Genomic DNA, 15,680 nt, shown 5'->3' with positions numbered 1-15,680 from the left:
ATCAGTTTGTAAATTTACAGGTTAGAAATACTGGCTGTAATTCATAGCGCAATCTGATATTTCCTCATCACCTTAAACTATGCATTGTATTTTATTCCATGATTCAAAGCTGCTTCCAGTGGCACAAGAGGTTACATTTACAGCTCAGAAAGGTGTGATTACTTTCATCACAGGAAATAAATATGATCACTTCCAAAGAATATATTTCTCATGATCAGGTGAGCCTAAGTTGGTAAGCAAGCAATCACATTTGTCAAGCTTTCAGATTTTTACCGTGATGTCAACATGTATGTAGTGAAAGCAACACACATGCCACCCACACACACTCTCATAGGCCACACAATTCAGTGGAAACCTTTTTCAAGCAGCTCAGCAGGAAGTAACATAAGTTAAATCACTGCAAAACAATCATCAGCTAAAGATATGTGTGTGTGTGTGTGTGTGTGTGTGTGTGTGTGTGTGTGTGTGTGTGTATGTGTATGTGTGTGCGCATATACAGTAAATGGCATACTTGTGTTATACAGCATCTTATCTCTTTTGGACATTTGGTTGTACTCACAACCAAACAATGAACAGCAAACAAGGTCAGGATATATTTATAGCTCCACCCACTGAGCTAATATGAGGAACTATGAGGAAGTGTTTGAGCGCAGTCTGTCAGTAGCACTCACACGGCAAGCAGAACAACAAAATGGTAAGACTGTCTTTTTCCCTTGCTCTTTTGAAACCAATTCATTTTATTGCTGTGCGAAAGGATATCACATTAATGTCAGAAAGGAAGACGGTCTCTCATGTATTAACAGAAGTTTTCCGTTTGAAAGAAACACATGAAAGACATGAGACTGAGTAGCAGCTCATGTGCAATGCGTGTGCTGACAGGTTCTGATCTAAAACCAATCTAAATGTTAATAGGGAGAGCTTGATTTCAAATGCACCACAATAGTTTTAGTTTCTTGATCGTAACATGGAGTGGAAGTAATAAGCTCAATGATTAATTAAGTTTCCCCCACAGGAAAACAAAGACTGACACGCATATCAGAAAATCTTACAGTATGAAGGATAATATGACATGACTGCTTTGAATAAAGGATGTAGCTGGCTTGTAGCTAAATAACTATATGGCAGGAATGAGAATGCATTAGGAAACAGTTTTTCAGTATTCGTGACACTGTTGTGATCTAACATTGTAGTTCATCGCGTGTGAAGTTCTAACTTCAAACTCTGAGAAAGGAGGTGAGAGATCAGCTTGTGTATAGTTCTTGCTCAAAGAACGAAAGCAGTGAAGCAATAGCTAATAAATCCATCTGTCAGTTTCAGCCAACAGTCCTTTCTGTTTTTTTCACTCATGTGAAGTATCGCATAGTTGTGACATTTGACAGAGGAGAGATCAGCTGTCATGGAGTTTCATAGCTTATTTGGAAGCCAGCGTCTGTGGCATGCACTGCTCCCTCGAGATTTACGTGTCACCTCCTAAACATTAGGAAAATCAGGAATAGCTTTTATATAAAAACGCCTACAGTACAATACATAAAAACTACAAACTGTAGCCCCAAAAGTTGCCATAGAAAATCATTAGGAAGCCCTCACAAAGGTTGTACTTAATGCAATGTTATTAGTAGATCCGATTACCATAGAGTCAGGGCCATGACAGAAAACTAAACCACAACCAGAACTATTACATCACAGTCATGATGTAAGACACAATGCTTGTGGTTTTATCGTAACCTCACAACAAATCAAGAATTTCATAGCTATTAATATTAAAAACAAAGTTATCTCTATCACTATCCATCTGGCATCACTGCTCTTGAAACTTAACACCCTGTGTATTCTACAGTACTTTAGGTGATTACATGGCCTTTGGGAATTTCCTCAGATGTGGTTTCTGGTGAGGACAGGCACTGTTGCTGTAAGGCCACTCAGAATGAATCCTAGTGTGGGTGGTTCCCCTGGGGTCCTCTTTTCCATTAAGGTTATTTCTTTTGCAATGTTCTATTCAGTGAATTTCTTTTTCAAGGGCCAAGTTTAAATACAGACAACTTTTCTCAATTAACTGAAAGTAGCACATGTCATTTTTAAACTGTGCCAGTTTTCGCAATCCCTTCTCTCTAATTTGTATTGCTACATCATACCATACTTCTAAGACAAGCGAGTTTTTGTTTACCAGCTGGGAATTCCCTGTAAATCTAGCTGCCAACTGGCTGAGAAAAACATATCCTGGAAGGTGTTACCTCCCAATACACAGAATAATGATCGAACTGAAACTATGTATCATAGTAAGCGGTACTTTCACCGTTTGGTTTCGTTGATAGCACATACAAAATAGTAATAAAAATAAAAATAAAATCACTGTCTGAAGTGTTGTGGCAGATTAACACAGCAGGCAGAGGACAACACCCTTTTTCCCATCAATAGGTACAAGCTTTTTCTGATACTACTCATTGGGACTTTCCTGTAACTTTGTGACTGCTTTGTGCCTATTGAGGCATTCTGTCAGACAAAACAATTTTTCTCCCAACTGGGAAGGTCCATGCATATATTTCACTAAAAGCAGATTCCATAAACAAGACCATATTCTTTCATTTTTGAAAGTCAAAACCATGATTTTAGTTTATGTAGATTTATGTAGAAAATTGATAAAATCAATCAGTCATCTACTATTTTAATGCAAACAACTAACTGGCCTAATCTGATGTCTGAAGAGAAATTATTTCAGCATCACAGGCCATTTTTGATTGTTGCATGAGCGCTCTAAAATGAATTTGCCGCTCCAGCGGATTCCTGTCTGATTAATGCTCCTGTGCCCCGATTTCATTTTTTTGAAATGAAAAAAAAAAACAGTCCTAATATACATGTTTGTCTTTTCAACAGGCGTCACGTTGCAGCCCACAGTACTTTCTGTAAGTACCCATGCTCCTATTATGTCTTTGGGGTTTTGAGCAGTCAATATTACAACTCAAATTACTGCTGATATTGCAACATTATGGCTCAAATTCTTTTTAGAGTGTGAACCCTGGCAGAGGGGCAGCACGGTGGTGCAGTGGTTAGCACTGTTGCCTCATAGTAAGAGGGTTCCAGGTTTGAATCCCGGTGTGGGCCCTTCTGTGTGAAGTTTGCATGTTCTCCCTGTGCCCGCACGGGTCTTTCCGGGTACTCTGGCTTCCCCCCACAATCCCGAAGACATGCTCCTAGGCATGAGTGTGTGAGTGTGTGGCTGTCTGTCTTTGTGTGACAGCCCTGCGATTGAGTGACAGTCCAGAGTGAACCCCGCCTCTCACCCGTAGTCAGCTGGGATAGGCGCCCCTCCACCCTGACAGATAAGTGGTATAGAAAATGAATGAATGAACCCTGGCAGATGTTATCAATCCTAGACCACATGTACTACTGAAGTACGTCATGTACTTTAGTTATTAAAATTAGTCTTGGTCCATGTGAGGGTCATTATCAAGACACTTAATATTTTGATTCAAATGCCTTCCTCATTCTTATTGTAAGTAAACCACAAAAGAAAACGACTAAAAATACAGAGCTGAGAGCCATCTGAAATATGACGAAACAGGCTCCTAGTTTGTGCTGACTCCACGTAGCTTGGCTGCTATTGTGATGAAGTCAGTGTGTTGGATTTACAGGACAGAAACGGAAAATAATATTTACAATTATGTTTTCATTAGTGTATAATCATATGAAACTAAGAATGGTGTTTTTGTTGTCTTAGAATTAGCCTTCGATATCTACAGAAAAAGTGGGTCGTCTCTACATTAGCCCAGAACACACAAACCAAACACTGGCTCTAGGGCCCCTTGAGGAGGGTGAGAACTGGGGAGTCCAACTGGATGCAATCTACAACCACACTACTAGATGCCACTAAATCCTACGCACTGAACTTTTAAATTCTACTACCAGTAGAATTAATCGACCTGAACTAACCTGAAGTAATCGAGTGGTTGAGAACATAATAAAGCTGTAAAATCCAGCTAACAGTAGTTTATGTTTATGACCCTGTATCCCTCAGTGGAACTATTGTTGTCCGTGTCAAAGGTCGTCAAGTGAAGCTGTAAATGTATGACAGCAAGGGTAAGGGCAAGGATGCTGAGACCTTTTATTCCAGCCCACATTGCCCAAAGTTATTATCTGTAATAAGTATTTCTATTCATAACTCTCCTGACTCTTCAAAGGTTGACGAAAAAAAACTTGAATATGTATTCGTACTGATGAAGTCTGTGTTTTTGTAAAGGAGAAGCAGCACAGTTTAATTTCATTCTTAGAAAGATAATGATGTCTGGTGACAGATTAGGACAAGTTCAGTCACATTTGAACAGTCAATTTGAGGACATGTGTGGTTCAGTGTGGTTCAATGCACATGTGCTTGGAGGCAATGAAACTGAACCACTCACCTACAGTGTCTCTGAACAAAGGACCAAGGAAACTTAGAAGATTTGTTTGTGCTGTGATTTTGCAGTTTTTATGGCTATGATTGATCAGATAACTCAATGTAATCTGGGTAACCATGTTAAAAAAATAAATTATTTTTCCTCCCTGTCCTCCAAGAAATCAACGGCGGTCCCCTCTGATGATGGCTCTGGTTTTGATTGTGACGGGGCACTTTCTTGTCACAGGTGAGCAATTCTGTCATCTCAGTGCATAAACAGCACATTCCTCTTGGTTTTACTGTGAAACTAATTGCTTATACAAATAGATAACACGCATGAGGAGTCAGCAGTATGCTTGGTCGCACATGAATAAAGCAACACCAAACATATTATAACTCAAATCAGCCAGTGTGAAGCTCCAAATAAGTCAGATAACTGCACACGGTGTGTGAAGTTTGCCGCCAGAAACGAACATCAGTCTCTTTACCTCAGTCTTTCGGTTTTAAAGGAATGATTAGCCATTTGGGGAAATCTGATTATTCACATTCTTGTCCTGAGTTAAAAGAGAAAGTTGATTTCACTCACCTGTCTGTGTATGAGCCTACAGCAAGCCTGGCTGCTTACTGGCTGTTAGTCTGTAGCCTTAGTGTTTAAGCTAAGCAGCTGCGAGTTGTAGTCTTAGATTTACGATACTGATATAAGGATGGTATCTAAGTTCTTATTGAATTCAGCAACTCTAAATATTCCTTTAAGGCACATAAATTTACTATCACAGTCCCACCACACTAATCAGCCTTATTTGTGTTTTAAGCAGAAAAGTTGTGATAAAAAAACTATAAGCAGCCTGCCCACCAACAAAAGACAGATAAAATTAGTGAATAACTTAAGACGAAAACTGAATATCGGGCATGCTAAAGACACAAAGTTGGTGGACACTAAAAGCAGAGCTAAAGCATTCATGATGCAACCAAAAATCCCAAACTGAAGGTGATAATGAAAAGAAAACACTGTAGCTCCTTGAATCGCCACTTTCGATACTGTGACCTTTAGATGATGTAAAACAAGAAGGGGACACTGTTAATGTATTTTATACAAACAAACAAGAGCAAATAGACTGAAGAGGAACTGAGATTAGTCTACTACGTCATCAACTGAATCTCTCAAAACAAAAAACCCTGACCTTTACACCCACATTTACAACCCTAAATTAAGAACAATTTACTCAACATATATTACTTATGCTAATTTTCAAGGCAAATCTTTAAGATGCTAAACCATTTTGTTAATGGAACATAATAAATCAGTGTTTTGGCTTGTCTCAGTCATACTGAAGTAACCTTTAGAACGGAAGCACATTTCACAATTAAAGACAATACGTTTCTACTTGCATTCATTTCTCCCTTAAGACAATCTCATTACTTTTAATTGAAGTTTCCCAGCATGTTCTAACCTGTTGCTCCCACTTATTTTTGTTTTTCAGAAAGTGTTGCTGTGGAACAGTTCAGAGGGGAGGTTGGTGGAAATGTGACCATTCACTGCCCCTCGGTCAAGGACAAGAAAATTACATTTTTCTACTTTCAGAGGGATGTACACTATGTGAACGGCTTCCATACATTACGAGATATATCAGAAAGCACCTCAGCATGGGAGAACACCAGGGTGACTCCCAACAACACAACTGTGCACATGTATAACTTGAACATCTCACATGCGGGTGACTACGAATGCCTTATCCTGTACAGCGACAGTGAAACTATTACTAAAGATGTCATACATCTGAATGTCACAGGTATGAGTGCGTTAAAGTTAACATTTAAAATGCATTTGATTGTTGATTGAACTTTTAGATTAACAGGAGTTTGGGCTTCTAATGTTTTACAACACTATGATGAAATAACACTACACTGTATAAAGTAGACACTTCTCTAACTGCTTTCTAACACTTTTTCCATTGAAAGTAATGGCGGTGAAATTGATTAGATTTAGCCTGATGGACTGACCGTTTTCAAAAGCTAGAAATGAAGAGAAATTATGTCATCAACAGAGTTGTTGTGTGGTATATGTCTGTACAATCACAGATTTTTGAGCTACTGTGCTAGAGAGACACATGTCAGTCAGTACCCTGGATTTGAATTTATTTGGACTTCAAATATATGCATGTGCCTTAACCAGTTCAGTGAGCAGTACATCATTTGCCTGCAGGTATTAAACTTTAATTAAACTTTAATTTTACTTTCAGTTTCATTTTAACTGTAAGTTAAATAAAGGAAGATGTGGCCTTTATATGTTCTAGAAAAATCACATCAGAGCTCAATAGTTGTCATCCATCTTTGACTTTTTCATGCCCATTTATTAACGGTTAGAGCAGTCTAGAGTCCAGTTGACCAAAAGCAGGAAAACTTTCTTGACAGGTTATCTTTTACTGGGCTGGCACAAAAAACATGTTAATACTAATGCATTAGTGTTTTCTCTCATCTTATTAAGTTATATGATGACCATTAGACCTAAAATCCCTTTGCCATAAACCACCAATCCATCACTTTGCTGAAAAAAAAAATTGCCAAAATGATATGGCTTGGACCTTGGGAGGCTTTGAGAAAAGTGCATCATAAAAAGTGGTGCATGATGATTAGACTAATCTTGTCCATTCTGATGGAGACACAACCTACGATCTGAAATACTCTTTTTATTTCTCTCTCTCTCTCTGTCTCTTAGCAAACTACAGTGTACCTGAAGTAACACTCCAATGTGTTGATGGTTTGAGTTGCCTGGTGACATGTGCCTCACATGGCGGCTACCCGAGCATCAGCATGACATGGAGTGTGCCTGGGAGTGACATGTGGAACGTTGTGAACAGTAGTGAAATGCCTGATCCAAACACCATGCTGGTCAACAGCTCCAGCACCGCACACTTCAACTGCTCCAATGGAGAGCTGAAGTACATCAGCTGCTCTGTGGGCGATGTCACATCACCCATGTTTTCAGTCTGTGAGTACTAACCTCATCCTAATAGTTTCTATACTAAAATCAGTTTTATTCTGGGCAAGTTTTGGCAAGTGTGAAAGTTCATGGAAACCCCTTGACATAGATCCCCTAAGATGGACATGCCTTTTCTTGAATGTGTCTGGGAAATTTTTGCAACATTGTACATTCCGTCAACGATGGAGTTTCACATCAGAATTTATAATTTGTGTTTCTGTGAAGACACTTTAAATCTAACTTCAAGCTTAAATTCTAACACTAACATTAGTAACATGTTACCAAGGTAAACTGAGGCTGCCATGAATGTCTGTGAATCAGAATCAGAAAGAATCAGAATCAGAAAGACTTTATTGCCATTGTAAGTGAAGAGATTTCACATTACTAGGAATTTGTCTTGGTGATTGGTGCATACATAGAACGTAACAAGTAACATATGATAGAAGAATAAAATAAAATAAAATAGAATAGAATAAGGTAACACAAAATAAAATAAGATAAGTAAAATAAGTATGGTTCTGGAGGTAGTCCAAAAGTGAGGTAGTGCAGGGTGGAGTATAGTGCAAGTGGGTGAGGTAAAGTGCAAATGAACAGCAGGTGGATAATGACATGAGCAAAAATTAGTTACTAAGGTGCAGGACAGCATGTTAGTCAGTTGGTGTTCAACAGTCTATGTTTTAGGGATCTTTAGTCATAAGCCAATGTATTAATAATAATAATTTTGAACTGATGATGGCACAAGAGGAAAGTCATCAGAGTTATTAAAGTTCCCTAGAGTCAAGTTGCCAGCATGGTTGAATGCACAAAGCCTGACGTAGTTATAAATAGAGCTCCATTTTGTCTATAAAACTACTCGGTGAGCCAAACCTACCAAAGTCAATCCTACATACTTCCTCTTGCTGCTGTTGTCTTCAATAACTGCACAGTTTAGTCTTGCTTTGAGTTATATTTGCTAAAAACTACATTAGTTGCTTTTGGAAATTATTCAGCCTTAAAAAAAATAAATCAGTAAGCGATGTGTTAGTGACATGTTTCTTCAGAAGGCACCAATTGGGATGGAAAGGGACAGAGAAGGTAGCGAAAATATACTATAAGCCCAAAGTCTCCAGATACACCTCTTTAAGGGGCTGATTTTCATGGTTTGGGAAAAGCCCCTTACTTCCACTGAAGGGAAATCGTAATTCTTCAGCATACCAAGACATTTTGGACAATGCTATGCTTCCAACTTTGGGGATTCCAGCATGACTGTGCCCCAGTCCACAAAACAAAGTCCATAAACACATGTTGAGTGAGTTTGGTGAGGAAGAACTTGTGGAAGAACTTGACTGGCCCACACAGAACCCTGACCTCAACTCCCTCAAAAATCGGATGAACTTTGAACAAAAATTCCTACACAAACATTTTATCTTTAAAGCCTCTGTTGGTGTATTCGTCATGTGTCCCAATACTTTTGTCTGTGTAGTGTATTTAGAGGACGACTTACACATTCTCAGTTTTGGTCTTTCAAGAGAATTTGTTGAGTAAGAAAAATATAAAATGTTTCCATCCTCATGCATTAAACTTAACTCTCCTAGTTTGTAATTGTGACTCCCGTGTACATTTTTTCTTCTCATCTAAAGGTGAAAACAAGGATCCAGATAATGCTGACAATCTGCTTGTTATCGTAATTGCCATAATCACACTGGTGATTTTCACAGTACCAACAGTGGTATTTGTAGTGTGTTGGACACACAGGAAAGGACAGAGAGGTAAGGGTTTACCACAATGGACAATGGAGCTTCCTGACACACATTTGCTATCTGTTTGTAACAATACTAGATGCCAGTATGAATACCTCTAGTACATGGGCAGAAATTCACAGTGGTTTTTGTGCTGGTTTCCAGGAGCAACAGTAGATGTGAAACAGAGCTGGAGAGTAAATGGAAGTGAGGAGTAAGTACACATTTACTGGACACAACTAACCACATTTAAAAGGCAACAATACTTATAAAAAGCTGATATTCATCATTGTGTCTACAGTGGCTCCCATTTTTTTATTACCCGATCTTGTCACCAGTGACCTTATCCCCCCACCAACCCTTTTTCGTTTTTATTTATTCATGTTCTCCAGGGAGGAAGTAGCCCTCGGTGAAGAGAGAGGAGAAAATGAGGCACCTTGAGTGCTATGAGAAGGTCATCCAAGAATTAAAACTGTGCTGTATGCTGCTCAAGTGTACATTACATTTGTGACTGACCGGCAGCACATAAATCAAAAATGGCCAGTGGGTCAGTGACTGACTATGGACCGCATGCTGTCAGGATTTCACTGACACATGTGACTTGTGTTTGAGGAAGTATTCATCATCAGTTTCATGTTACTGGTGAAGTACAGTGCGTCAGTGAGAATAACTTACTTCTCAAAAAAAGGACTTTTCCAGTGGTTTGCGGTGAGATTGCTATTACAAACTGGAAAATACTTCCCAACCGTATGAGCAGTGAAATCAAAAGGACCAAAGTCTGTATTTAAACTGATGAACTCTATATTTTATTAGGTTTTCTATTTTTAGTTCTTTTATTTTTACACTTACGCAAAAATAAAATTGAATGTATATAGAAACAACAGAAAATGTGATGGAGGGGTTGGAAAAAACCCTCGTGCCTTAAGCCATCAGAAAAAAAAAAACAGGGTATTAAAAGGAAGGGAAAGAGAAAACATAAAACAAAAATAAATGATAAGATTGGGCATGCAAGCAGATCTCCATATGTAATTAAATAAAGTTAAACATGACTAATTATTGGTGGGCAATTAACAAAGATAATCCACAAAGATAACACTGAGGAGATAAAAACAAATCGTAAACTGCTTTCTTTGTTGGTGCTAAGTTTAAATGTGAGACAGGAAAGCACTCCAGAATCAGTGAACAAAGTTATTGTGCACTCTGACCTCCACTAGGGGAGAAGGAGGGTCTGTTACACTTGCTAAAAGTGTCACTTTTGGACTGTGATTCCTCATTATTAAATACATGTGTTGTTGTTGGTGTTGTTGTTGCACTTTAGAATTCCTGTATGTTTTTAGAAAGACAAAAGTATACTTAATAGTATATCCCAGTCGACAATATTATATTGTCTTTTTCTTTGGTGTTTGGCTTTGTGGATTTTCTTTATTTTATTTAAGGCATATACTGAACTATACATTTTCCTTTGATAATCAAAAGGTATTTAAGTTCCCTGTTTCAGGGTTTTATTCTTTATTTACTTTTGTCTATCGGAAGTGACAAGTAGCAGAAGCTGTGAAAAATATTGATGAATCCTGTTTGCACTTTGTTCTATGCATTTCACCGTTTCAGCGAAGATGTGGGTTCCAGTATTCCAGGATTCTGCTGTAAGGTGCAATATTCAGTATAAAGAGAAATAGGTTTCTCTTTTTTTAATTAGATTGCAGATACCCTCATGCTTCATATTTTGGTATTCTTCTTCTCTATTCTTCTCCATTGTTTTCTCAGTAAACTGTTCTCATGTAAGATAACCTTTTTGCATGCTGTTTTGCTATGTATTTATTTTATTTTATGTATTTCTTTTTCTTTCTGCATAGCTTACCCAGTTTACATTATTTTGGGTGAGGAGACCTCAGTTATTCCTCCTTCCTCAGAATTACAAAACAGTCTCAAAGGGTTACTTTCGCTTCCTGAATCTGTACAAAACACTGCTCTTGGGTGGTTGTTGTAAATTTGTTTTGTATGTTTGTCATTTGACATAACTGCATAACTCTGACCATCTTACATTTTTATTGAAATCAATTGAATTTTTTTGGTTTAATTTTTGTTGCGTTGTGATAAAAATTACACACAGTTTTTTTTAAACTCACTTCACTTACCACTATATGCTATTTGAACTGCCGCAGTAGGTTGGTTTGGTTGGGGGATTTTGGTCACAGAAAGCTGTAAATAGAGACTTAGTCACTCAGTGTCTTTCAGTTGCAATACAGTTTTACTGCCACTAGATGTAGTACTAGCACCACAGAGTCAAGATGAATCTCCTGCTGGAATGGCTGCCTGGTGTGGTTGCTATAATGTATAACACACCGTAGCATTGGAATATTATTTTGAAGCACCACATTTTTGAGTTTGACATCTATCAGCTAGCTTGCAAAAGTTCAAAAACTTCTGCATGACTGTGGAATGAAACAGTGTTTATGCATTGAACACATACAATCAGAGCGCAATCTTTCTAAACAGGGATACATGACGTATCTTTCTGACCTCAACATGTGGTCACCTGCCAGGAGGAGGATGGGTAGCTCTGATTTGTTGAAGGAGACGAAAAGTGTGAGGTGAGATGACATCATAGGAGGAAGGACAAAGGCGGTAAGGACTTTTCCTCACATGATTCTATGAGAGAGGAAACAAGAGGACGCCCTGTATATCATTAACGTTACAAATAAGCACATCACAGTAATCTGTCTCTCTGTGTATACATCTCCACCTTAGACTAATTCCACAACTTCTTCCTCTTCTTCATATTTCTTCTTCTCCCATCCTCTTTCTCCGTCTTCACAGATTTCATTCTTCCAAAACTCACCTCCACCTCACTCCCTCGCTTTCTCTCACTTGCTCTCCTGAGTCACTGTGACAGGCTGACAGTCCACCTCTCTGCCCTGTGTTTACATTGGGCAGCAGAGCAGCACCAGGCTGGTTGCACTTCAGGAATGTAACCCCCCGAGGTCCCTCCTCGTCCTCTTTTTCCTTCTCCCCACCTCCTTCATTCTTTTATTCCATCATTGCATGGATTCACTCCTTCCCCCTTCTCCCCACTTTCCTTCTGTTCCTTCTTCCATCATTTCCTTTCCTCTCCTCCCTCCAATTATACTCCCCCATCGCCCCATCTCCTCCACTCCCTCACAAGCTCCCTTCCTCTCCTTCTGTCACCTTTCTCTCCTCTTTTCAAACGCACCCTTTCTCCTTTCTCTCCTCTGAAACTCCACTCCCCTTCTCTCTCGCCTTTTTCTATCCCCTCTTTAAAATTCAGAGAGCATTGTCAAAACTCATTCACACCCCCCGTTCTCCTGTCATCATCCCCTCACCTCCCGCTTCTCCCCATCACTCTGTCCTCCCTCCCTCATTCCTCTGCTGTCTAACCCAAACAAACCAGGGAGGATTTTCCTCTGTGGTGGCTGTAGAAGAAACACTCCACATGTCAGACTTGGTTTAAACATAAACATTAGTCAATTTGAGGTACTGGAAAGGATATGAGGCGCTTAAGTTAAACAGGAGATAAAGCTGCGATTATGAAATCTTAACGCTAAAACTCACCACTGGATATGAGAAAATCTGAGCAGAGAATAGTATATTTTGGCATGCATTGTAAAGTATTTTCTTTGGAATAAGGGAAGTGTATCAAAGGTACTTACAGACGCTGTAGAAAAACAATAAAAAGAACTTTTACAATTGGTTTGTTCACTGAACAAGTTCAGAAGTACAAAATTTGTTTGGGCCAAAGGGAATCCAAATTTTCTTTTGTTTATCGAGCATTAGAAATAAAATCACTTTTATCACTTTTACTGTAAGGTATGGCTTGGATTTCATTCTTTGAATAATAAATATAATTTAAGATATGAACAAAATCCATTGTAACATTAATATGAAAGAGGATACAAACACGGCTGCAAGCTTCAGCTCGCAGTTTTGTTTCAAAAGTCAAGTCAAAGAAAACATACCTAACAATTAAGAACAATCTAAGCAGACTTTTGTGTTTTCCAGTGACGCAGCAGAGTGTGTAATCTCATGCTTAATGGAGAACCTTTTCCTGTGGCATTTCTCAGTAAGAGGCGTGTGACCTCTGCCACACTGTTCTGTGTGAAGTCCATACCAGGGGATTTATAATCAGATTATATTAGTTATGAAAGTCAACTAGATTAGTTTTAGTGCAGGGAGCCGGAGCACAAGGCATCGATTCACAGTGGGAGAGGGGTGCTGATCAGCATGAGGGAGATTGAGCTCTTTTTGTTAACGTTCTCAAAATAACACCGTGAATTTCACTGTCTCTGCATCAGATGTGTGTGTGTTTGTGTGCGTCTCTGTGTATAGTGTAATAAAGCAAATAATGCTCAACCTGAATAACAAGTGATTTTTTTTTTTGCTTTTGTCTCCCAGTTGTGAAGACTGGATTGAAGCCGATTCATATTCACATTTTGAGTAGATCCTGTTGTGTGTACAAAGAATACTGATGAAACCTATCAGCATCACTAAAAACATTAATAATTTGTTTAAATCCTAGAAGATACCTTTTCTAGACAAGGTAGCTGAAGGAAACAGAATGAGGCTGATGCAACAGAGACAGTGAGGGACCAAGCAGGTCAAGGGGTTCAGCACTGATGCTTCAGCTGAGTGATCGTGTTGTTGCTGTCACTGCAGAAACCCTCTGCCTGACCCCCACAGACAGGAGAGGTGACCTGGAAGCATTTATCACCACAGTGCTTTCTGACCCATGACCTGAGGCCTGAGATAGACAAAAGACACACCAGAGGAAAGAAGGGAGGAGATAAAGAATGAGAAGGGGCAGGGTGATCATTGCAACAATATATAAATAGCTATTTATTGTACCAAATTGTAAATTTGTAAAATAGTTTGGTTGTTACATTTCTCAAGAGAGGAATGTGTGTATTGCTGGAAGAAGAGTTACTTTTCGTACTTCAAAATTATAGTGGCAGGTCTATGAAACTTCTGGAAACCAAGGTGGACCTTATGGCTGTGCATCAATGGAAATATTTCTCTTGGTCAGAGGATGACAACATAGCTGGTGGTCCTTATTTGAATGAGCCAAAAACCATCAGCAGAGACTTGAAAGAGCCTGAAAAAAAGTTGGGAGAGATAGAGAGAATGAGATATTAGCTGGCTTGGAGCCCAACAGAACTATTAACACCTCTCTGTAATGGTGATACACCAAAGAAGGTCTTGGCCAAGGCCTTTTCAACTAGGCTATGACCTGATATATAAAGTCATGTGTGCATGTGTCTGTGTATGCGTATGTGCATGTGTAGATGAGAGAAATCTGAGCAGACGCTGACTGGAGTCACACCTCCTTTGAATATTTATAGAACTGCTTAAGATGTGACCTTTACTTTTGCACACCCAAACACGCTAAGAGAACACTCTATACAGTACCATCTATCTGTCTGTCTGTGAAACTGTACAGTGTACATTGTTCCGCTGCCTGAAACACCCAGACAGGTGATCACACTGAAACCGACTGTCCCTTGGGAGGATCGTATGAGGGGGGCCAACAGGAACAGAGGCCAGTATGAAGGATTTGTGTGTGTGGACGGTTAGCAGCCTCATGTTTCCACACAGGCTGAACATCAAAGACCATCAAATGTATTTGTAATGTGTGTTGTGAAAGACTGTAAGTGATATCATAATATACATACACAATGTTTGCTACTTGCGACAACATTTTGTTTGGTTTAGTTGCTGTTCCACATTACTTTCCCCCCCTGTGGGATAACCAGGGATGGATGTTTACATTTTACAGCCTGCTACTGTGAGCTTATTTGTTTTTCCTGTGTGCACACAAGCAATAATTGAATTATTGATCATCAAATACAACAGCTCCTGTGGATTTATCCAGCTATTTTTTTTCTGACAGCAGTATACAATATCTTCTGCATATCAACTACAGCATGACATAAAAAGGGTGTAGAGACAAAAGTTTCTATATGTTCCTGTGTGTGTTTGGACCAAAGAGGGATGAAGGACTGTCTGGATGAACGGGGTAACTGAAACTGCTAAAACATGTAAAAAATAATTTTTTAAAAAATGGCTGACACGCTGTGCAAGCTTGGATACTTGACACCAACAGGTCCCTACAGCAACCTCCGCTTAAATTTATCTCCACACCCTAGACCTGCTGAGGGATTTGAGGAGGGACAGAGTGCAACCACTAATATGGTTGAAATACAAGGCAGTTTATGCAGAGACACTTTTGTGAGCATGTTTTTCGCCTGCATCTATCGAAGCAATGATCTGTATATGGACTTGCATGTGTAAGGCTTGACTGTGTAAATGAAGGTGTGACACCTGAGACGGTTAGAAGGTCATTCCTGGAGTCTGGTCACATAGCTTTGATCATTTTCTTGCCGCCTCAGAAATAGACCAGAGAGAACCAAACGGGCACAAACTAGGTGTGTGTGTGTGCGCGTGTGTGTGTCCTAGAGAAACTACTAGCCCAGCAGCCTGAAAGGGCTGTACACTTATTTGTACTGCGCAAGCCTATGTTTGCATGACTGCACTAATGCCTTAGCACCCACACCTTTGTTTGGCACTGCTTGCATTTGCTGTGTGAATGTGTCCATGCACA

The 15,680-nt window shown here is 39.3% G+C and overlaps 1 protein-coding gene across 1 annotated transcript; it reads left to right on the top strand.

The window, feature by feature from the left end:
- Window positions 1-624: 624 nt before the first annotated feature.
- LOC124059109 lies at window positions 625-11,144 on the top strand. The gene is made up of 8 exons (XM_046388882.1): window positions 625-694; window positions 2,872-2,900; window positions 4,549-4,616; window positions 5,851-6,159; window positions 7,086-7,358; window positions 8,969-9,097; window positions 9,233-9,281; window positions 9,460-11,144. Exons 1-8 carry the CDS (start codon window positions 692-694, stop codon window positions 9,506-9,508), a joined length of 909 nt encoding a protein of 302 aa, XP_046244838.1. The 5' UTR covers window positions 625-691; the 3' UTR covers window positions 9,509-11,144.
- The last annotated feature ends 4,536 nt before the right edge of the window (window positions 11,145-15,680 follow it).

Source organism: Scatophagus argus, chromosome 5, assembly GCF_020382885.2.
Source record: "Scatophagus argus isolate fScaArg1 chromosome 5, fScaArg1.pri, whole genome shotgun sequence".
NCBI classification, from domain to species: domain Eukaryota; kingdom Metazoa; phylum Chordata; class Actinopteri; family Scatophagidae; genus Scatophagus; species Scatophagus argus.
This window is presented reverse-complemented; position numbering and strand designations above follow the sequence as displayed.